We start from the raw sequence: 25,367 nt of genomic DNA on the forward strand, positions 1-25,367 counted from the left end.
AAATACCAGAAAGTGAGCACCAAAGTAGTTGTATGTGAAAAATGTCATGGAAGTGTTCCCTTATGAAACATGGAGGTTATGTTCTTGAGAAACACCAAGCATACAAATCTAGTGTATACAATTGAGGAAGGCTGCAGACTACGTCACTTTTAAAGGGACAATGGCACTTCACGTAGGAATTTCCTATTGGGAAAAACACCTGTGGCAGTTGCAACAAAAGTAAACTGAGAATGAACAGTTAGCAAAGAAAACAAATACGAGGTAGACGATTGGGCGTTTATTGTAATTAAAAAGTGTTTTAAACAATTCTGCAAATATGTGCTTTTATGTACACGTATGTGTACGCATGCACAATTAAGTATAGAAATGCGTTTGGCGTAACAATGTTACAAAATATGTCCCACAAAACTGTCATTATGGCTGTCAATATGTATTACATTCGACCACCTTATTTAAACTTTTGGAAAAATGCAACATAAAGTATTTGGCGACTCTCACACCCTCCAAACTCCCTTTGAGAAACAAATGTAAAGGTCGACTGCCTACTCCTTCAATATATTGATTTTTTGGAAAGAATAGTCTGCGAACACGTCCGCTCTTATAATGTTTCCTTTCATTGTTAAGCAATGCCGTGCTTAAAGAGCTCGAACCCCTCGTTCCGCAGCAGGGGTTGTCCATACTTCAGTATAAAAAGTTTGCAGAAGATTCACTCTAATCCGTCCCATGCACGGTTTTCCCGCCTCCGGGGCTGCTGGTGCGCTCCTCAGTCTCTGTCGTTATCCTTACGCTCCTTGCACACCAAGTGCTCTGAAACAGTCCAGCTCTGGGTCTCCCCGAGAGTGAAAGATGACTGGGCCGATACACCCCGGCGCAGCGAATGCCCCTTCGAAGCCCGGGCTTGGAGCTGTCCCTCTGCACGCGCCAGCCTTGCATATGGGAAAGGCAGCCATGCAGGTCTGGGATTCCTGCACCCCTTAAGACGCCCGACAGCCACACAGGTCTTTGGACCCGAGACCGTGCCGCACGCTCTACAACGCCCACCCGCTATTGGCCCGTGTCCGAAGCCGCACCCCCTACCAGAGAGCACCGCCTCCCAGCCCCCTCTCTGGCTTGGGATTGGCTAGGGGTCGCTGCCAGTCTCGCTGACGGACTGGCGGGGGTGCTCATTGATATTGTCGGAGTGTGGCGCCGGGACCCGAGCTGCAGTCACTGGCAATCCGCATAGCTCTCCGGTAGCTCGTTGGAGTGAGCGTCTCTCAGGACCACCACGCGGGGGAGCATCTCCTAGGACCGGAGAGCGAGGGCAGCCTCTCGCAGGCACTCCCGGACAGGGGCAGTCTATCCCAGGACCTGAGTGTGGTGGGAGCTCTCATTGGACTTCTGAAAGGGGGGCCTCCATGGGCAGGACGGCGAGGCACAGGGGCTGAGCATCCTCCCGCAGTCCCCTGCACAGCGCAGGTTTCACCGGCCCTCCACCATGGTCCCCCTCAGTGGGCAGCAGCCCCCCTGGATTGTCCTCTGCTCCCTCTGGATATTTGCACACACCGGGGAGGCGCAGTCCGCGAAAGAAGGTAAGGCTACCTCAGGGGCACGGGCAAACTTTGTGCCCCCTGCACCACCTTGCGTGCTCACGCCAGTCAGAATTGCAGCCCAGCTCCGGACTGATGGGCACATCCGCTCCTGACTAACCTTATCACCAGGAAAGATCACCCTTAACCGTGAAATACGCGGTAATAAATGGCTTTTTCTGGTAAAACGATTCTGAGATCGAACCGTGAGGGAGCTGGTGTTGTGTGCTTACTTGTGTGGCGTTCAGTTGCAATGGTGATAACATAAACGCACGTACTAGGGCCCCGGCGCAGAGGTTACGTGACACACACATGTACATTCTTTATACACGTAAAACAGTCTTGCAATCTTTATCTTTGGTACGTGAACAATGCGCTTTGTAGGCAGATGTTCACGTGCGGCCCCGAAATTACCTTTTGTAAATAGATGGCTACAAACCTTTAGACGAGCTTGACTACGGAATGATAAAAATGCGTCTCAATGCAACGAAAACAATAGGGATTCAATAAATCAGAAGTAGGTCTTGTAATGTATGTTGCATTTAGTTCCCACGGTGCTGCTAGGCACGTATTAACAATGGTATTTTAAAAGTGAACGTGAAACAGCCAGGAATACCTTGTGATCGTGTGTGTCGGCTGCAGCATCCCTCTGCTGTGCTCGCGCCCGCCTCTGACCCAGAAGGGAAAGTACCATCCTGCGCGTGCAGCCGAAACGCAACATATCGCTTTTACTTAAAAGGGGGGTCGGAAAAGGCAAAGGCTGATCTGTCAAGGAAGAAATCAGAAAATCCCCTAATTCCCAGCAGCAGCCACTAGTCTCGGAAAGTCAATTTTCTGCACTTTTTTACTGGTGGGGACTCTTGTCAGGTGGTGGGTGGAACGGGCGTTAGGTGGAGTGGTGAAGTTGCTTAGTGATGCAAGTACAAAATCGCAGAGTGGATGCCGATCAGCGCTATCGGCTCTGTTGCTGTTTGTGTGGTCAGATATTCTCCCGATCAGCTGTGGTCGCATCCTGCAGCCTGTGTCGGGCTGTGTGAGTGAATCCTGCAGTTTTGGTTGGACCATTTGTTTTTGCACTGCATGCTGGACTGTTTGCACCCTGGTCTGCGTGCTAGGCACAACGCACCTTCTGCGCTATGAGCAGAGCACCCGACACTCTGTGCTAAGGTCTGTGCATCCTGCACTTTATATTGGGCTGTGTCTGTACCCTGTAGTGTGTACCAGGCAGTGTGTTTTTAAAATGCGCTCTGTACTGCATTCTGTGTTGAATTGTGTGCGCACTCTATGACGGGCTGTGTGTGTTGAACTGTTAAGATGTTTGTGTGAATTGCGCACTGCTTGCTGAGTAGTATGAGCTTAGCCTAGGCAGTGTGTTTGTCCTACATCCTGTACAGGAGTTTGAGTACGTCACGCACGCCGTTCTAGGCTGTTTGTGCATTATGCACTCTGTGGTGGGCTGTATTGTATGTTCCATTGCATTCTATGCGTTGCTGTACATATATATCCGGGGCGCTTTGCTGGCACCCTGTGCTGTTTGCGGAGCATGTGAGCCTTGCAGGCGCTGTATCTGCACAGTGGTATGTGTGCATCACGCGCTCTGTTTTGTGGTATGTGTGCTCTTGGCATGAGGATGCGTGCGTATGGTGCATGCACTCTGTGTGCACCTTGCACAGTTTACTAGACTGTGCGTGTATCTTGAACTATACAGTGCTCTATGCATGCATCGTGACCCTGTACTAGGCTGCTTGTGCACCATGCATTGTGTAAAGGACTGTATGTGCATCCGGCACTGTTTACTGGACTGTATGTGTATCCTGCACTCGACAGTGGTCTGTGAGTGAATCATGCACTCAGTACTGCGATGTGTGTGTATTATGCACTCGGCAGTGGGCTGTGGGTGCGTCATGCACTTTATAGCTGGCTTTGTGTACTGGGATGTGTGTGAATTCTGCAGTCTGTACTGATCTGTGCGCGTGCATCGTGCACCCTGTAGACCTCTGTGCAGTAGCTGCATTCTGTACTGGCCCGTGGGTTGTTCAGCCCGCACCCCGTGCCTGGCTAGACGGGCGCGGCTCTGGGGTGACTCTCGCATCCCCAGAAGGCGTGCTAGGGGGTTCCTAGAAAGAACAGCTAGTTCGTGACCCCTGGAGTGAACCGTAAACAGAAGGGGTCCGGTGTGCCTTCGTCTGTGCTGCTGAAGGGTAGACTTCCTAACGGGCTGCGGGCGGGAAAGTGTGTAGTCCCTGGAATTAACGAGAGCGTTTGAGGGAAGGGTCACTTCCCTAACATTTCACTTCAGGGCACTACAAAGGGCGCAGACTTTTTGGGTGTAAAGTGATAGGGGGAATCTTGTGGCTTGTCTGGTGGTGGCGATGGGATCAACAGCCTTCGGTGTTTTTTTTACCTGAGGTGCACGATGTGCGGTGTACGTATGTTTGACAGTTTGTAGCCGATGAACGCTACAAAACACCGTCTCTAAAACCATATGAGGTAATTCAGCGGCCGAAAATGTCCAGTATTCGGCATTTTCAGGACGCGACATTTCCGTGCGTCTGCGGGATCCCCTCGCGCCAAGTCTCGTTCAATATTCGGGTTAGACATGACACCGCTCGATGCATGCTTTTGTTTTGTGAAAGCCTCGACCCTTCCTGCAATCAGTGCCCCCGGGGCCCCTGCTCGGTTTGCCGCACAGCCGTGACTGCTGCCAGGTTACCCGCCCCCCAGATCTTCAGAGGTTGGCACCGAGATGCGAGGTGATAATTCAGCAGCCGACGCTTGGAGGCGAGATGTAGCCGCGGATGAGTTCCCTCCGAAGCCCGGACTCAGTGCAGGCGTTCCGGGCACTGGCGCTCAGGGGACCTGCGAGTACGGGGCTCTTCTAGGGATCAAAAGGTCCAGGGGCATGCTCGAAGTGTCATACACTCAAAACAAAACTCTGTGACTTGGTCATCACTTACCACAGCCAGCCTTCCGTAAGGGAGACGGCCTAAACACATCCTTTTTCCCGGTGGCACTTTGTCTCGCGCCACGGCAAGTTCCAGCACTGTTCACCTCAGGTGTCGGTGGTGGGGGCCACCCAGGGGGATGACAAGTGTGGGGGTCCCTCCACAATTCGAAGCATCAATGTCCGCCTTCTGACATCTCGCCCTGGCAGCGCAGGTCCCATGTCAGCTGCTGCAAAGCCCTGTGACCTGCCTATGTGATTAGAACAAACATTTTTCAGCAATGAATACTTTTATCGCTCCACTGCGTTTAGACACGAGCCTTGCCTAGAATACTGTAATGTTTCATATTTTTGATGTCAGGTGTTTGCAAATGAATCTGTTACCGAGGCCCAGCACCACTAGCTTACCAAGGGTCTGTAAAATGTACAGATTTTCATGTGGCTCACATGGAAATGATGCAAAACCATTTTTCACCTCCCGAAAAATATTCAGCTGTTAGTATAAAAGGGGCCACAGGGTGCTGCCCCCCAGAAGGGCCGCACTACCACCCTCTCACAACACTATACATTTGTATCACCATGAGATGTTAGAAGTGCAGTTTGCTAGAATTGCAGCTGTTTCGAGAAACCCTTGTACCGCGCAGTCCGTGCGCGCGCGCGCGCGCGCGCGCACACACACACACACACACACACACACACACACACACACACACACACACACACACACACACACACACACACACACACACACACACACACACACACACACACACACACACACACACACACACACACACACACACACACACACACACACACACACACACACACACACACACACACACACACACACACACACACACACACACACACACACACTCTCTCTCTCTCTCTCTCTCTCTCTCTCTCTCTCTCTCTCTCTCTCTCTCTCTCTATAACGCACTGCCGGCCGTGCTTGCACCAAGCACAGGATTTCAATGAATACGTGATTTGAATGCTGTTGTGTCTAATCATGTGTGAAGTGCTATTGACGACGAGAGGCCGCACATTATGTTTTTAAAGCGTGTTTTTGTAGCACAGCATCGCACTGCGGCCTGTTTAAAGTTCCTCGCTCGGATTAGTGTATATCTTGACCAACTGTGTGCCAAATGACAATTTGTTTAGAAGCAGCTCTCGTTTTTCACTGTTTTAGTGCATCTGAAACTCCTGCGAATTGTATATGTTCACAGTTTGGTGGAGATAGCGATGCAACCACACATTCTCAGTGTTTTAAAAATATCTAACACATCTCAGCTTGTGTACAAAGGCAAACGTTTCTAGGGAAATTTGAATTTATTTATGCACGAAGAACGTACCGTCAGGCTACCAGAGAGGCAAATCACATTCAAAAGTGGTTTTTCTTCAGTTTTTCACGATAGCTTGAAAACATCATGAACAACAGGAATTGGGATTGACTTTGAGAGATAATTCAATATGGGCATGTTGCATATAACCGAATTGTTGTATAAATTAAGTTAAACAGACCTCTGCTAATACTAATATATTTTTCACAATATATTTTGTAAAAGTTACAGTTATTCGCTTGTGCAGACACAGTACTGCCTGATAAGCTGTTTAAATATTTGCACCACTTTTCTTAATCATTTGGGAAAAAGTGTCAATGCATGACTTCTGCCTGAAAATGTTTGAGGGTCTGTATGAAGGCCATTTTGTCATCAAGGCCAGAAGAAAACGCTACCGTGACTCTATTTCTCTTTTTGACTCCCATAGTTCTTTGTGCATTATCATACATATGTAATTTTGTCTGGCGTTTTTGAATTCGGCCTTTTTGTGGTATTTGATGGCACGTCCACATTTTACTTGCAGAACTAATATTTAATGCCTTTTCCCTGGAGAAGGTTCTTTTCAGTTGTTATGAGGTGTTCTTGTCCCATTGTGTCCCCATTGTGTCTTGTTGGTGTAGGAGAGGGTTCGTTGATGTGCAGTGTTCACCACATCTTCTACAGAACGTAAACGGTCTCTTCTGGTGGGGATTGCCTTAGCAGAAAAGCTGTAGAAAGGTCACTGCTTCCTAGAAGGGCAATGAAATCTTGGAGGAACAAGGCATATCTGAATGCATTAGCGTGGTCTTTTGTGACATTTGTTGTGTTAAATATTTGCAGTTATAGCAGATGGCAGGGGATGTCCTCTGGGGCTAGAGATGCATTTCAGTGGCGGCGGACTGAGTGTAATCATCCGCATGCCAACGTAGTACACCAAGAATAGTCGAAGAGTGTTCACGTTTAGAGAAATGGAAGTTACTAGATGTTTTACTCAGAATACACTGCTATAAGGGTGCAGATGCATAGTACAATTCTTGAAACTGACACATAGGTTTCACGCGTGAGGGTGCGCTCACACACACACACACACACTCTCTCTCTCTCACTCAATCACTCTCCCTCTGTCCCTTTCTCTGTCTCAGATTGACGTGGGAAATCAACCTTCTGCATCAGTATAAAATGCAGGGTGTTCCAGAGGCACCCAGATCCTGACCTTTCAGCACAGGGCATAGGCTAAGGTAATTGATCGCAGTTACATGCAATGATGGCCTGAATCAAACCTGGCAACCTCACCAGTGGCATGGGCTCTCAGTGTACGGCATTAAAGTTTACCAGCCTAGGTGTCACTCCACAGCCTTATGCTCCATGTGAATGTGGGCACATCATTCAAATTCCTTGTGTGAAAGTAATTTTTTGCTGCTTGTAGGAGCAAATAATGACAACGCTGTAGTTAGTGTTACTCATCCCTGCATAAAATGAACTCTGATAGGGCCACGTAGATGCAGACTCTTTTCCTTTGGAACACAAATTTGCTGGATCATGTCTTTGGGGGGGAATTTCCAATGCACATCAATACTTTTATTTTGATAATCTGTCATTTCTGTAAAATACCAGTTTTTGTGCGTACCACTAAATGTAACTGAGAATTTATATGAAGAAGGACAGTTGTAACCACCGGATTTACAGAACAGTGAAAATATAGGGCTGGTGCACAAAGTTTTTAATGTGTACGTAAAGCAGTAATTCAAGAGTACTGATAATTCAGCTACTCACAAATGTCTTTGTGACTCAGCCCGAAATGTCAAACTCCCTATTAGTCAAAGTGCAAAGAGTGCATCTTCCCTTTTAGTTGTGCTAACTGTATGTTGATATTCCATGAACATTCCGGTTTTATTCCCATTTTGGATACGTTGATACCAGTTCACAAAGGCATTTATGAGTGAGTGTGTGGAGTACCACTCACGTACTGCTTCTAACAATCATATATGGCAATGTGAACAGGCACCAATCATTTTAGCTCATTGAATTGCTTGGCCTAAGCAATGCTGGTTGAGAGGCCTACAGTAGGCTCTATCCTGTCTTCCATTTAAATAATTTCTCCTTTATTTATGCAATATTTTGGGAAATGTAGATTACAGTGTGTGCTGTTGAAACCTATTTTATGCAAACTCGCTGTGCAATAAAGGTTATTCACTAAAACTGATTGTGTTGTATGTAAAACTAAACCTATATGATACAATATGACTTCCAATAAGAAGAGACCTAACTCAGTTTCAGCACTAAGCAACAAGTCGGGGAGGGGGGGTCGATAATTCACGGAGCTTAATTGACACCAGGGCAGTGAATAGATTACAAAATACTGACAAAGACAAAAGGGAAGCAGTAAAGCAGATAAAGCTGGGTTAAAAATGGAAAGCAAGAATCGGGTGGTGTTGTGAAACTAGATTGCTTAGTAAGGCTGTTTATCTTTCTTTAGCTCATATTTTTTGTGCACACAATTCTGTACCAATTATTTACAAGGTTATTAAAAGTGTTTTGTCTGGTATTATAGTTGTGTCGTGCTTGGAGACTCCAAAGTAGCCCACCAAGCTCCATGTCACTATATCTAAGTTATTTTTTCAATGTTTTATGTTTTTACTCTGTAGAGACTAACTGTATTACTAACTTTCTTTGTTTGCAGTCATTCTGCTGGATTCGAAAGCACAACAGACAGACCTGGAATGGATCTCCACTCCTCCCAATGGGGTAAGGTTTCCCATTGCCACCCGCGCACTCTCTCGTACTTACGCCGGCACTCAGTATGCCTGATGCCTCCTGCTTTGCAAATTCCAACCTTCTGAAAGAGTAACCTTTATTAATCAAAAAATACAAGCTCTTTTCTTCCCATTGTGAGAGTGGGCGCCTACTACCCCAGGCTACAGCTCACAAAGGCTAGCTAATTACAGAAAGCATTCTCTGCGGCAGATTCCTGCAACATCCTTATCTGCTGGCTTCCATTGTGTCCTTGTAATCGCTGGTTTAGAATGCCTTCTGACTTCTGAAGCACCACTATCGTACAGATAGAGCCTGGACAGTCAGTGCGCTCCTCCCATTTAAAGCTGTATTATGAAATCGCGATGTGAGGAATGGATGTCTTTGAGCGTCTCTGATTGGTCGTAATATAATTAGTAGCAAGTGTAGCATGGTGTTTCCAGGAGCTTCCTACTGCACATTCCGTTTGTGTGTATCCTGAAGAGGCGATAGAAGGTATCTTTGATGGACGTGGCATAAGTTAACAGTTAAGTCCCTTGTAATCCGAGTAGTTAAATGGGTCGTGGTCACTTAGAGGGCCTTTCAACCATCTCTCATGTTACCTGACTGTATGAACACTTAGCCTGAGGGTATGAATAGAGATAAACACTACACATGCCACTGATGAAACATTATACATTTAGCAACACAGATTCCAATATATTGTTAGTGAAAAGGAGTGGATAATCTTAGATGATTTTGTGTCGTTTTCTTCCGCAAATATAGAGATACGTTTTTGCTAATGGAATTTCTTTCAAGTATTTCCTTTATTAAAGCATGTGCATTCTCAAACTCATCAATATTAATATTATTAGTGTATCATGGATTGCATTTAAGTAGACACATATACCTTCATTGCATATGTTGAGTACTTAACTTCAACAATTTTCTTTTATCACACCCAGGTGATCTTTATTACTGTCTTTCCTAGGTTGGACATCACTCAGTAGAATCCCTCCTTCCTACAATGTTTGCTTTTGCTGCAAAACATTGAATATATTTACTTCATTGATATTGATAAGTTACAGACATATAGGTAGTGGCCTCGGTGTTGCTTTCAATTAGATTAGCTGTTTTGTGTTATTAATGTGTGTGTTGGGGTGAGTTTGTGTGTAGAAATTTGTATCATATTTGACACCTACTTGGAGAAATAGGCTACTGTCTAGTCATCTTCAATTTAACTAATGCACTTTACACCTAGACACAGACGCCCCGCGCACACACATACACACACGTGCTAACATCATGTTTAGTTTCCACAGAGGTATTCTCCAGGGACATATATTATAGCAGCTTCGGTGAAGAGTGAACATTGTTTACTCATGGATATAATTAATACATGCATTCTTTGTTGAAATATGGATGTTAAAGTTTAGGTAGAAAGTAAATGCTGACACACTTTTAGAAGAAATTGCATACACACATTAATGTAAGTGGGCTCAATCAGACACAAATGACCCCTGGGAACAGTACATCTGCTATAATATTGTTTTATGTACCTCCAGGTGTTTATTGAATCCATTCCTCAAATAGTAGCATTTAATTTTCAGCTATTTGCAAATGTTGAGCATTGCAGGTGATTTTATAATCTCTGTGACAGTGATTTTATGTGTAATTACTGCTTTAAATTACAAATGCATATTTTTATTGGCAAGTGTCCTTTTCCTAAAACTGCCAAGAAAGAGGGAATTTACCAACCATTTGAGAAATGTACTCCACTTTCTCCCTTGCAAATTAGAGGCCTTATTTTAAGTGCTTTCACATATGCTTTTCCCGTAGCTCTTAGAAATAAAGACTATCATATTAGTCTAAAGAAATTATGAAGATTACACTTTTATCGAGAGGTCTCAAATTTTTTAATTAAAGAGCAATACATCTGAATTAATGTAGACGCCTGTCTGTGTAATTGAAAGTAATTTCTGATGACTCTGTGGCCATTTTACAGTGGGAAGAAATCAGTGGCTTGGACGAAAATTACACCCCGATACGAACGTACCAGGTATGCCAAGTTATGGAACCTAGTCAGAACAACTGGCTGCGGACTAACTGGATCTCAAAAGGCAACGCACAAAGGATTTTTGTGGAACTTAAATTTACTCTACGGGATTGCAACAGTCTGCCTGGCGTTTTGGGAAGCTGCAAGGAAACTTTTAATCTGTATTACTATGAAACTGACTACGACATTGGCAGGAACACACGAGAAAACCAGTTCATCAAAATCGACACAATTGCTGCAGACGAGAGCTTCACACAGGGTGACCTCGGTGAGCGAAAAATGAAGCTTAATACCGAGGTGCGCGAGATTGGACCATTGTCCAAAAAAGGATTCTATCTAGCCTTTCAAGACGTAGGCGCTTGCATTGCGTTGGTGTCTGTGAAGGTGTACTACAAGAAATGCTGGTCCATTATTGAGAACTTGGCCGTGTTCCCTGACACAGTTACGGGCTCAGAGTTTTCCTCCCTCGTTGAGGTAAGAGGGTCCTGTGTCAGCAGCGCAGAAGAAGAGGCCGAGAACTCTCCCAGGATGCACTGCAGTGCAGAGGGCGAATGGTTGGTGCCAATCGGCAAGTGCATCTGCAAAGCAGGCTATCAACAAAAAGGGGATACTTGTGAGCGTGAGTATGAGACACTCTTCCCTTTTCCTATTCACACCTTTATTGTTCTAATTCTTTTTTTACTGTGCCTTCAGGATGCATTAAACTTGCAATGCATGCAGCGACCGTTCACTGTCAAATGGTAAATTGTATGGTGTAAATCAAAAACAAAACAATTACATTATTGTCCGTTGTGTTACATGTTATTTCAAAATTTATGAAATGCAGAGTTAGGGCCGGGGACTGCAAATCACGTTGCATCTTTGACCTAAACTCTCTTTCTTAAATTGGAAAGTCAGGAATATGTCACAACCAATTTTATTAAAAGGTTTGAGGTTAGGGTTGGCATCACTGTTTTTGATGCATTATGCATGAGCTTGGGCCAGTCCACAATAAGGCTTAATTGGACATATTCAACTTTCTTCAGCATGAGTATTTGTGGCTAAATATTTATAGAACATGTAAAGTAATGGCTGCTTTTAAAGCAGGTGATGTTAGGTTGGTGTGCATTACTGTTAGAAAGATAGTTCAGCTCCCTTTCTTTAATAGATGTGTATGTTTCCTGGAGGCAAAGAAGTTATAATATTCTGCCATAGGTGCTCATAACTATGCTTATGAAATATGGCCTCCTGAATATATATCTCTGGAAGTAGCCCAAAGCCACCACTGCTCCAAATTAACAAATGTTTGTGGGCCTGATCTGGAGTACCAATGTCTTGGTCAGCTCGAACAGTCAAGACATTCCATCCTATAAGATTTAGACTGTCAATCCTATATTCATGCCTGTCTTAAAATAATCCCATGCCATACATTTGAGAAATGAGAACAATATAGACATTTTCTTGACTTACGTGGCAACTAAAAACAAAAATAAACTAAATTGTAAACCATAAATTGAGAGATGTGAAGATGAGAATATAATTTTGAATCAAATATATGAACCATGTTGAAACATGGCGTAATCAAATACTATACCTTGTCCCTTACATTAGTCACTTCTTTTGGCTTTGATCAAAGTAAACCAAAGCACCAAATGTCTCATTTGACATAGTCCCAGGGGGCATCCAGACACATCTTGAAGAAACCAAAGATTTTTTGAGGCAGAGCAGAGAAAAACAGAGTATAATCTAAAAACTCCCTGGCACCATATGATATCAGTTTTTTTTTTTTTGGGAAGTTTTTTCAAGATTGCAAAACTGTTGGATTTTTTTATTAAGAAGTATCTTATCCCCACGACAACATAAGCATTGCAATAATGTTGGTTTTGTCTTAATAGCTCATTAAATGGACCCCACATATAACATTTTATATCACTGTAAAATGTTCTCATAAAATATTAAACCAATGTGTCAATCTTTTAAGGACTTATTATTCTTATCTCCGAGTTTCTTTACCAGTTCCATAATTAGAGTTTTTTCTATAGACAGTGACTATTGAAAAAAGCTCTAATAGGCCTTATGACAAATCTTTTTCTATGACTAGATGTGTCTTACTCCTTCCTGTCTGATATGCGAGTTAGACTTAAATATCCGCACCTGATTCACAAATCATTTTCTATAAATAGCTTTGTCTTACCCCAGGTGTAAATGTGATTTACTCATGAATTTCCGTTATTAAAACTATTATGAGTAAGCCTATCTTACTGCTGTAAGGGACACACAGAAATGTGAATTGTACCGCGCTATTCAGTTGTAACTCACATATAAGACAGATTCAAGTAACATCTACTCTAAGAAAAAAGTTTAAGAATTGGACATTATGTCTTTAGTATTCGATATTCACTATATTTTTAATTCAGTGATGCTCCTAAGCACAGTAATTTAATTTGGAATGAAGCTAGGCTTTCAGCATACAAATTGTCTACCTGTATTCTAAAAGGTGGATAAACTTGTTTGTCTGCTAGCCCTGCAGAGTTTGGGGCGCCACACATACTCACTAGTTTCACACTCTCTCTCTTTCTCGTTGTACCTCTGTTATGCGTTGGTTTTGTTCTGCTCAGTGGCAAATATACAACCTTAATCAACTCTTCATCAACTCATAGATGTAACATGGGTAAGGTGGAAGGACAGTGAGAGTTGAACTATGTCTCAACTAGTGGCACAAAAGTATAATCACTTGACTTATTTGGCCAGAGGTTGATGTCATACTAGTTTTCATACAACTGCTACATATTCACAGTTGTATCAGGAGTGCTACATTTTAAACTTGTTTTGCAAGGTGTTATTTTCGGTTATGGCATGTCACAGATACAACTGTAGGCTGTTCACCTGCTGATTTTGTGGCAGGACACCTAAAAAAACATTGAAAAAACGGAGGGAAATTGATTGCATTTATTTTGAGCCATTTACACCCATCGTTCCATTCAGAGTGAAGCTAAAATCTGAACTCATTCTTATTGGAAGCTTACCGCTGGATGCCCTGCCATTATTAGAGAAAAAAACTGTTTAGTAGATACATATTTGTCTACTCAATGTGCAACATATTTTGAAAGCACATTTAAAAGAAATATATTCTTTTGTGTCTTGTCACATTTTGTCTCTCTGTACTTTTTGCTTTCATTTGCTGCTTTTGAGCTTTTCTTCTTTTTGTAGTTTAGGGCTTTGTTACATGTTATTAACATATTTTCATCACTGGCGCTCTTTATACCAAAACAGGATTTCTATTTGATGAGTTGCTTTACTATATATTTTTTCTCAATTCAATTCTTCTAAAACTCCGCATAAGTCATCAGACAGCCATGTTACAGCGGTCTACAGTTATCATTCCAAGAACCCCTGGGCTGTAGGGTAAAACAAAAGCAGATAAACTTTTATTTCAAAAGCTGTTCTTTAAGATATATCGTGGGACACTCTGATGGATTGTTGAGGACTATACCCCGGAGCATCTTCATCCAGATCAGAAAGGCAAGTCTATCTTTGACTACTCAAGGAAGTACCGAAAGACCTCCCACTTCTCCAGGTGGATGCACTGCAAGTGACTCGCTTATGCCACTAATATAATGAAACCCTCAAAATAATCTGTCTCTCAATTAACTCCATGCCATCGTCAGTGCTTCCATTTGTCCTTTTTTCACAGTCTGACAAACTTGTGGTTTAAGAACACCAAATTGTCCATCCAGTTAAATTTATGATGGGGCAGCGCACCTTAAAAAGAACTGTGGTGTACAGCACTGATGAGGTACACACACAAATAGTGAGCAGTACATGTTGTGCAGCGCACAAAAGTCAATTATAAATCATTCATGGAAGCTAGTTATCTGCCTGTTTGCAGTAGTGCATACAGAGCTATAGACGTAACAATAAAGAGTTAATCAGACACCTTTATTTATATCTTGAAGCTAGATGATCTGTTTGTTGGCAACTGATCTTCATTTTGACTTCATTTTGTTGACAAATATGAATTTGGTACATGGGTAACTCTAATGGCAACACATGAATTATAAAGTATAGCAGCTGTCCTAAGTAGGAACTGGAACATGTTATAACTGAATGTTGTACGCGCACCCCCTCTGTGGTTGCCACTCAATCTGCTTTAATATTTTACCAGTTGATGTTTTGTTCTGCATAATGGAACAAACTTTACTACAAGGAGGGGTGCGCACTCTTCTGTAAGTAAGCACCCAAACAAGACAAGCAGAGCAAAAGTGTCTTACATGGTGATGTTGTGGCTTGATTGCTGCTCGTAAGGTCAAACCTGTAAGACCCCAACATCATACCCTTGATGGTTGCTGGCAGTGGTAATTATAGAGTTAGGGAGGTGGTGTGGGAGTCCCCGTAGCCATCGGGGTACTGCTTGGAGGACTCCTCATGGAAGTGGACAAATTCATTTATGTGATATGCACAGTAGGCTTGGAGTACCACCTTTGTTTTAAAGCCCAGCAGCTGTTCGACCACACATGGTGATTTCGATACCATCATCCTGCTTTTGGGACTGAGCAACAATCTCCTTGCTCCTAGATATGCACCCGAAAGATTACTCGGCATGGCTGGAGCTGCAGCGTGCACACCTTCTGCAGCTGCAAATGCAATTTAGGACAGCAACATGAGTAGAATAGTTATCACCACTGACACAAGCGCAAATGTAGTGAGGACCCTAGAATTAGCATGCTTTCAGTCCATCCATCAAAGTAAAGCTTGAAATTCAAGCAGGACATCTTTAAATAAAGTGAAACACAATGACAAATATTAAACATAGGTTAGTACCAAAGAAGTGGCTATGATAATAACAGAGGAAATATTGCTAAAGTCAAATTCTTGGTGTCAACAAAAATTGCCCTGACTGCGAATCTCCTGTTAAACAACAATAAAAGAAAGTTACTCACCTAAATCATTGATGGACAATTGAAGATAAAGCAGGACACACTGCAAATTGGTTCGAATTCAAAAGGTATTTGCACACTCGAATTCAAGTACAGGGTTCAAGTACATGCATTAGTGAGTGCAAAATCCCAGGATTTGCTGAAAGTTACTTTCGAAAAAGAGATTTACACATTTGGAAGTCCAGCTGTATGACAACATTTGCAGAGGCCACCCCCAAAGGGGGCATCGAGGGCAGACGCCATAACAGCCGCCGAGCCCCAGACGGATCCTGTTTGGGCCGCTGCCAAGCACCCAGAAGTGAGTGGGGGCTACCCCTCATGCCATACATGCGCCAGAGAGGCGCTGAGTCGCCGGGCCAATGCGAGGGGGGGGGGGTGAGGGTTTGTGTTTTTCGATCCCGCCAATGGGGTAAGCCACCATCGGAGGCAGGAAAGCTGTGGGGGGTTATAAGGTGCCGCTCCCCACACTGCAGCTCAGAGTTATCATCGTGGAGCTGGGGGAGCAGCGCAGGTGGAAGGAGCGTGGAAACCAACAGAACAATTTTATGATCCCAAAAGTGGCAATAAATGACATATGCCTGCAAAAGAGTGGAAAAACGAACCGGAACAACGAACTGTCAGGGTGATTTCCGAATCTAGGATGTGCAAATGATTTATGACAAGCAGTGAGTTATGACAAGCAAAGCAAATGATTTATGACATGCATGACAGTTCTAAATGGTGATTTATGGCCAGGGTCATAAAATTATGACCATGGTGATGTAAAAATGAAGAGATGATTATTCATATAATGGTATTAAAACTGTGATCAACAATGACCACAAAAACTACAACGCATGTTGGCTGTTTTTATTAGAGATACATAGGTAAGAAGGTTGCGTGCTGTTCTGGAGTGGGCACAGTGTGGGGTTAGGCTACAGTCAGGGATTCAGTGTTAGGCAGGGTTAAGGGCATTCCACAGAGGCCTTGCCTGCTAAAGTAGGTGAATAACCTCAAGCATGTAATTTTGTGGTAATTTTACGAACTTGTGACCCTCCACTGGCTAGGAATGTGTTACTCTTCCAGCTCTTGTTCTGACTGGTTTATAATTTGTAACCCCTCCTCCACCTCTTGATCTGACTGCCTGACAATGTGTAGCGCCTCCACCACTTATTCTGACTGGCTGGGAATAGTTGGCTCTGGCCTGCGGGTAGAAAGAGTCACACTTGCTCTAGGTCCCCCTGCGTAATGCACAGATCTTTGAATTTAGTACTGCTCGGAATATCGGGCCAGTGTGACGCCTACAAATAGGATGATTTGGCCACTTTTTCATTACAAACGATAGTACTTATCACCTGATTTTCGGTCAGTTGCAGTTTCTCGATTGTCTTGCGCATTGCTGGAAATGAGAAGATGGCGTAATTTCCTTTTCTCAGTGAGAGAACCGTTTGTAAATTCACATCAAACATAATCTCAGCTCCATTTGCTTTTCATGCCTTTTTTTATGAAATTCGCTGCCAGGCAACCATTTCATAAAAAGCTGTGTATAAATAGGTATGAAACTTTGAATCCTGGAGAGACCAGATTCATCTCTATGTTACTTTCCCATTTCCCAATGAGTCCCTCTCCAGTTAGATACTGTAATTTGTTGTCAGATGGAATGGCCAAATATTAAATCCCCTTTGGAAGTTAAGGTAAGAATTGAAGTCATTTTCTACTTACTTACCCTGCTAATTCTGTTTACATCTTGCCCTAATTCATGAAATTGGTGAAATATACTCTTGCTTTTGCTGGAGGACAGAATCATTTTAACGCTTTACCTTCCAGCTCATAGTTATTGCCAGTAAAAAAGTAAAACAATTATTTGCTCTAATATGGAACTCAAGTGACATTCCCAGAATCTTCAACGCACCACACACATCCTTGTATTTTCCTAACAGTGATTTTGAACTTGGAATCAAGGCACTTGTGAGCATGTGAATATACGAATTTTTTTCTGAGGGGTGCCTATTTTAACTTCAGTGCTTCCTACTAAGTTCTCAGTATAATGCATCATATGTCCTGATTCCCCCAAAATAGGGGAAGAGAAGTTGAAACTTGCACTTCCAGGATTTCTCATATATTTGGAGCAAATCTCTGACTTTAAAGAGATTTTCAAACAATCCTAGGACCACTTGAAATACAGTGACAGATTCGCAGTAGTAGCCACATGCCTAAAATTAACACATGCATCATTTCCACCAGTAGAACATTATGTAGATGAATACCTGGCACAAATGTCTATTTGCACATTCAACTTTTTTCTGCTCCAATGGGCAAATATTTTATCCCATTGAACGAATGATTCCAATCCTCTTTCATGTTTTGGTTATTCCATCCCAACTTCCACCCATGTGCCAACATTTTGGGATGGGAAGGAGTATGCCAATACCCAAAAAAATACACAGGTTTCTTTGTTTGCTCACGTTTGCAGATATTGCATCAAATCCTTTCGAGAATAATATACCTCCAGTTCCGATTCTGCAAATATGATAGGGATTTTGCCCGTTACCAAATTGAACCGTAGTCTGCAAATTCCTTTGTGAGCCCTACACAATGTGAGTGAAAGACAAACAGCCCCTGGAAATTGTTCACCCATCAGAGACACATTTATGCCTGTTTTCCAAAGATCAAGTTTGAGAATTAGAAGCTCAAAGTATTTGTGTGACACCTTATTGCCTCAGTATTGTGAGGCATTAAGCCAAATCTGTTTACACTGTCTAATATATAGACTACATTATAATCAGAGTTTCCACCATTGTCTCATAATTAAAACCTGGGGCAATACACATATTATTAATAATGGAACACATTTTAGTTGCAATTATTCCAGTCAACTGTTCTGAGTAAAGTCATGATCAAAGGGCCATGTTGCTTTAATTGTGGCTTTGGGCATGAAAACCGCCTCAAAGTTCACTATCTACGCGTGCGGCTGTTCCTTACGCTCTTGAGTCTGAAACCACGTCTATGATTGATTAATTTTTGGAATATTTCTGTCTGTTTCCGATTATGTCTGAATAGATTTTATTTAAAAATAAAATCCAACTGGCTTGAATTTCTTCCCCTTTCAATATTCAGTACATCTTCCAAGGTCTGCTCTCATTGGTATGTTTGCTACTTTTTGACTGCTTTTAGATTAGTAAACAAAGTTCTGAAGTTTAAGCATTTCCTGACTCTTTCCAGGTTGGGAACTATTCCACACTAATAGTACAGGCTTCAAGGCTCCCACAACTATCCTGCACCCTCTCGAAGAAGCTCTACTAGGGATGCCTACATTTAATTTACGCTGTGCTGAATACCATGGTATGAATAAAGTTGCCTGCTAACTGGTGCTAAAGCTCTAGATGGCGAAAATTGTGGAGAAATCAGGACAGATCAATTACATTGGCGTTCAATTGGAGGTTTTTTCCTAAAATGTCTGAACGATGAGGTTTCTGCATTTTCTGTTACAGGGGAGGTAGGCGGGTGTTCGCAGCTTGATGTTAGTGTGATCGTCGTGAGTCCCAACCAGCCTTCTCATTTGACATTTACCTAAGACCTCGAGGTATGAGCTGGTATTCTGATGTATCGGTGTTCCATATCTTGCTGTTAGAAGGAATTTTAGGTCAAACATTTTACATTAGCATCATTGTCGTCTTTTTAACTTTTATTCAATTCCTCCAGCTTTATCAACTTTACTTAGTGTATTTAAACAAAGGCAAGTTTAAATGAAAGAGAACAAAACACATATGTGAAGAATACCTTGAATGTTTGCCTGGCAAGGGATAAAACAAGCTGTTATGCACTATTACAATCGATGAAGTGAGAAACGTATCAACTTTTAAAAGGGTCTCAACCTCAGAAAACTCTGAACAGAGAATTTTAATTTCACCTCAAATTTTTTTAAATCTGTAATACCAACAGAGAACAACTAACCGAACAGAGAGAACGTACATTATTTGCAGTGTTATTTGCTGGGAGCGGATTCAATGCCTGGCAGCACTGGCTATTGCTTACAAATTGACTCTGCACTTTTAAGCTCATTAGCGTCAGGTATTTGTTCCATAGATATGATAAATTATGCATCTGAGTAAATATGGCCTGCTTAGCATGTTTATCGCACCTCCACAGCGCACTGTTAAGCCTGACAGGTTGCAGACGTCTCGGAGTTTAGAGGATATAGAGAATAGCTCATTAAAAGATTTAGGGAGATGAGAATCAGTGTTAGGCTACTGCCTTCAAGGACTCCAGTGATGGCTTGTGGGCATGTTGAAATAATGTGCCGATGATCGTTTCCGCCTTTCCAAGGTGAAAAGGCAATCCTTAAGAGCTGCTTTAGAGTTGTTCCTGCAGCATCTAACCATTGCCTCTCAAACTGCGTTTACAAGTTAATTAAAGCTTTGAAGTCTGCAAAGCAGTCAACAGAACCTCAGATAAAGCAACCCCATAGGTTAATGTGTACTTAGCAGAAGGACATACCGTTGGGCGCATAGCAGCTGTTTTTTCCCAAGCATTTAGGGCAAAATGAATGGTACTCGCCTAATCTAATATTTTACTGGTTTTCTCACATACGGTCTAATTTATTATGGTTCATGTAACCGCTCCATCACAGTTCCTCTTAAGTGTGGAGCCCATTTCTATGTTTTTTTATTTCTCAAAGAATTACAGGAGTATTAAAGGAAATCTGTTTCAGTCATGGATTTCCTTGAGTACTTGTACGCATAAAGGTTGCGCATGTGAGTTTGTAACCATGTGTCCAATTCTGCATGCATAAATTGAATGCATATGTGACTTTGCACACTTTATTTTTTGTGTCCTATGAGAAAATATTTCTCCCTGTAGAAAAAAGCCTGTTCCTGCCTTTTAACCACATTTAGTCCTGCTCTGGAAAGGAGTAGGTTTGTCTGCATTTTCATGGCGTGAAGCTGCTTGCACCAGTGCTTAATTTGTAAAATAATAAGTGCCAGGACTCTGACCAGGAGGCCACTACAGCTTGCACCACCCATTGCCCCATCATCGCTGCCAATGACAGTACCAAAACAACTACTAACCATCGCCTTCACCTTCAAGTGCGACAATTCCGATTATTCCAGGTCCCGAGATGTAAAGGAGTGGCTGGGGAGGCAAGAATTAGTATTTTTTATTGTATTTTGTATCCATAAACAACTGATGTTCTGCTCATCTCTAAATTAGATGAGCAGCGCCACCATGTGCCAGTGTGTCATAAGTGTGGTGATGACAGTTAAGTACCAGCGCCGAGCACCGGAAACCAATTAAGTGCCAGTGCCGAGCACTGGAAACCACCGGCTCAAATTAAGCACTGGCTTGCACATCAGTGAATACCAACAGACCTACAAGTTTGTGAATGTTCACCAACGTTCACAGGTGGACTCAATCAGGAACATCCATAAAGCCAACCCAGAAATTGAATTTTCAAATGGGATATAATCGATCAGAATGCCCTTTGTGCATTGGAAATTATAGTTGTCCTGAACTTGGTCATGTGAATCAGGGGCTTTCATATTCGAAGATTCCATTTTGTCACATGCCTCGACCTTAGCTGCTCAAAACCTTTATGAATGTGGCTCATAAAGTCTAGAGAAAAGGGTCTGTGCAGAATTTATCTATACATCTCTGCCATTGGACAGCTTAGCATTGTATGTCTAGCTGTTATCGTAAACCTGGAGATTAAGGAACACAGAATCTTTTCTTGATCGACTCCCATAGAAAACTAAGCAAATCATGCATTTTAATACTTGCTACCAGACAGCTTAAGCTGTCTGTTTGTGAAGAGACCTATTATAAGCTTACATTGGACTAAAAGTCCACCCATTGCTTACCATTGGTTGGCTTTATTGTCACTGTCACTTTATTGCTTTTTATTTGTTAGGTTGTGTGGGCTTTCCTTCCTCTTCTGTTGTTTGTCCCGCCCCTGGAGCTTCTTTACTTTTGTTGTTCTGCTGCTTAATTTTCAGGCACTACTTTTTTCTGTTTGTTTAAGCAATCCATGAGCATGCATGTTTTTTTAGCTATCTCCCTTGCATTCTTCTGTTCCCCCCTTTGTGCTCTATGTTCCCCTTTCTGCATTGTGTGCTTCTTCCCTCCCACTCATGTTATGAATTTGTTCCCCTCCCTCCATTTTGTTTCCATCCCATATGTTGCTTCCCCTACTTGCACCCTCTATGTTGCATCCACCCCACCCTCCGTTTTGCTTCCTCCCTACCCTCCATGTTGCTTTAGCCACACCATCCATGTTGCTTCCTCTCACATGCGCCCTCCATGTTGCTTTCCCCACCCACTCAAAAAACACACTTTTGCTCTTATAAAAAGCACCTGCATCGTTAGGTGTGTGCATGTGTGCTGCTCGTGCCTACAAAATGACACATGGCATGATTTTCTCTCTTTTTTTAGCCATGATGCACAGCTTTGGGGATGCTCTACAGCATTGCTGTAAACTTTTACATGGCCAATAGGCTCTAAAGGCTAGACCTATTGGCTTTGCCATTGCTTGTTTGGATGTTAATTTGCCCTACAGCTAGTTGTGTATTTATTACACCCAAGAAGCATAGCGCCAACAAACGAGTTTCTCCTGCTCTTGATGCATATACAACGGTTTGTCCTTTTAACAATTGATGTGCTAAGGACTAATGCTTTAATAACACTGGCATACCCTAATGGATCACAAAATGAATAGCATAGCAACTAACTTCAACATTTTTCTTATTTTTGTATCACTGGTAATCCACTATACTTGTGATAATTGCAGGCCTTTAATTATTCGCGCAGTTTTCTTTATCAAATTCAACGACACATTAGGTCTTCAGTTTGAAATTAAATGAGCGTGTCAGTGTCTTGGTATTGTCTACGTAGAAATGAGTGTCTCTTTGAAGAATAGGTCGTTGTCTGCCGGGTCATCGGAGAACTTCTCCCTTCGCTTCTCAGATCTCTCTGAAAATTGTGTTGTGATCAAGTCATTCGTCAGTGCACCAAGGAAACAATGCAACCTCTCGCTTCCGCAGTGTTACCTGTGAGTGCACATGAAAGCAGAGAGGACGGCAGAGGAACCATGGGAAGTTAGGAGGAAAGTGAATAGCTTGGCGTGGCCTCCTGTCCCAGATCTGGCTTAACAATGGTGGCACTGTACTCCGAAGAAGGCCATCTCAGGTGTACCTGTGCGTCGGTGGGTGCATGCCTACCTGTAACATGAGATACGCCGTATTATTCGCCTGCAAGCAGCGCGCCAGTGGACATGCATAGCTGTATGATCTCATATCCTGATACCACACCACCAGGGTAGGCACTTAATGCCCTTTATAAAGTGATCAGGTTTGGCATCTCTGTCAGTCTTTGCCTTAGGTGTAGTAGTATTGTGTGTTTTGCAGAAAAAAAGATTTCCTTTAAATGTAGAGCTGGTGTTAAGATTGAAAAGTATGGAAAACTAGCTAATAATTTTGCAGCACTCTAGCATCACAGATGTTATTGGGCAGTGCCCTTGTGTGGAAGGGTATGCTGTTATAATTAATTTTAAGATTAAAGGGCAGCATTGTGACTACAGGCTGTTTATTAAAGATGCAAGGCTGGTGTCTGTGGATCGATGCATCTGTGGAAATTGAAACCGAGCATCGTAGCTGAGTCTACTTCTGAAAAGTAGTGAGGGCCACAGCTGCACTACTTCCTTTCGTCACTTGTAAGTCAGCTTCCTCTCACTCAACGTGTATGGCTGAGTAGCATGAACTTCACAATTCCTTATCAGTCGCTTAATAGAGAATTCAAACCCAGCACAAAAAGTCCCCGAAAGGATTAAACTAACTTTTTAAATCATTATTTTTTTTATATAATATCCCCTAAAAAGATGTATACCTTGCAGCCCCATGACATATATCTGTTCTAAAACAGGCCCTTCATCTCCTTTCTTTTCCTCAATAAAAGCAGAACAATGAGTATTCATGAGCTTTCGAACATGTCTAATCCTCAGATGCTGTAACGATTCACCTATACTGAGCAATACATTGAGTAATGCTGCACATGTTTGGGTGGCTCACCTAATCAACACCAATGACTGGATTTATGCCCCACAAGATCACCCAACATTGAGATTGGAATGTGCGGGGTTAAAGCAGCACTCATACTTACTTACACTACATGTACGCATGTACGGAGGGAAGGGCACCCACACACTGGCGTCGGTGAAACTGATGGCCATGACGACATGGGATAGGGCGACAAAGACGTTGGGATGGGCACACAAAATCACTAGGGAGATGCCCCTTTGGAAAGGGAAGTGGCTGAAGGAGATCGCAAAGTTGTGGGTCTTGAGGGCATGGGACACTTTATGCATTTCCCAAATCGGGATGTTCTTAAAGCGGAAGACATTATGCCCTTCTCATCGCCATTTTACTACCATCTACACCGACTCAGTTTCTCAAATATACCCAATTTCGTCATGCCTAGCGGGCAAAAGCATTGGGGGAGACAGAAATCCCAGAATATGCCCCCCCTAGAGGGACGCCTCCTACTGGAATAATTGAATAGAGGTGCAATATCCCAAATATACCGAACCATCAATAACAACATGCCAGAGTCGCAATGTGCACTCAGGGAGCGGTGTAGGCGGAACTTGGGTGATTTTGAAGACATTCACTGGGAGGCAGCACTTATGCACTCCCGCAAGGTTGCCATTAAGGCATGCCTGTGCATCATACCATTTAAAATTCTCAGCAGGATTTATTACAATAGACTATACACAATGGGTAAGGCAACTACACTGACCTATCTACGATGTGCTGAGGCAGTACGGTTCTTTATGCACATTATACGGTAATGCCCTCATATACAGGTCTACTGGAGCAGGATTATGCAGGAACTGTCCCATGTACTCGCGATCTCGATCCCACTTGACCCGAAATTCTTCTTATTTGTGAATTCCTAAAGCTATTGCGTTCCTTCATTTCAATCTCCTGTTTAGTGCACCAGGCCTAGTGGTGGCCAAGAGGGACATTGCGAGGCACTGGGGTGCAAAGGAAGTCCCTTCCACACATGAATGGAGAAATGGAATGGACGTCTATATGGCAGCTGAGAAAGTGATCTACCGCAGTAGGGGTTGTCCCCGTAAATTTGGGGCTGGTGAAGGGCTTTTTATGGATTGGATTTGGTGGGAGCCTGTTCCGGTGACATGATTGACCCTACAAATGGATAGGTTCTGTGGGAAGGGGGGATGACATGTTTTGCTGTTGCACTGCTGCTCCAGGTTCATTCGTAGTACCCGCCCTTTGTGTCTCTACTATGCTTTTGCTGAAAATGGTGCCTGATGTGCATGGTTGCCTTTTTCTTTACGTTCTGCATAAAATATAAATATATATTTTTAAATGCTGCAAAAATATATTGTAATTGCATTTATATAGAGCTTACTACCGCTGGTGAGAAGTTGAAGCGCTTTAACATGGGTGCACCAGGAACCCACGGTTAGCGTTTAATCCAGTGGTTATTGGTTATTATTAGTTCTTGTTTATTGGCGGTTATTGGAATTAGTCTGGTGCTCTCAGGGGACCATTCCATGTTTTTACTTCAGTTTCTTTGTGGTAAATTACCTTGTTGATTGAATTAAGTATGTTGCTGCTAGGCATGCAGTTTTGTTTTAACCTGTCAGATTAATGTGGATTTCTGCTCTAGTATATTTTGCATTTTTTACTCAATATGGGGGTTGTAGTTTTAAGCGCCCCTGTCATGCTTGCATCACAGTAGAAAACGTGGTATTATGGGTGAACGCTAAATTAATGTTGAGCAAACCGCATTATAAAAAAAACACACAGTTTTATGCACCCGAAAGCAAAGGCT

The 25,367-nt window shown here is 42.9% G+C and overlaps 1 protein-coding gene across 4 annotated transcripts in view; it reads left to right on the forward strand.

Annotated features, from left to right (window-relative positions):
• The first annotated feature begins 1,208 nt into the window (after nt 1-1,208).
• EPHA7 (EPH receptor A7) overlaps nt 1,209-25,367 on the forward strand; it is a 213,461-nt gene continuing 189,302 nt past the window's right edge. For all 4 annotated transcript variants that reach the window (XM_085611142.1, XM_085611144.1, XM_085611143.1 and 1 more), the window contains exons 1-3: nt 1,209-1,571; nt 8,515-8,579; nt 10,570-11,239. In XM_085611142.1, coding sequence (XP_085467268.1) covers nt 1,478-1,571; nt 8,515-8,579; nt 10,570-11,239 — 829 coding nt within the window. In that variant the 5' untranslated portion in view covers nt 1,209-1,477. The remainder of the gene's footprint in view (nt 1,572-8,514; nt 8,580-10,569; nt 11,240-25,367) is intronic.

Source organism: Triturus cristatus, chromosome 6 (assembly GCF_964204655.1).
Source record: "Triturus cristatus chromosome 6, aTriCri1.1, whole genome shotgun sequence".
NCBI lineage: Eukaryota > Metazoa > Chordata > Amphibia > Caudata > Salamandridae > Triturus > Triturus cristatus.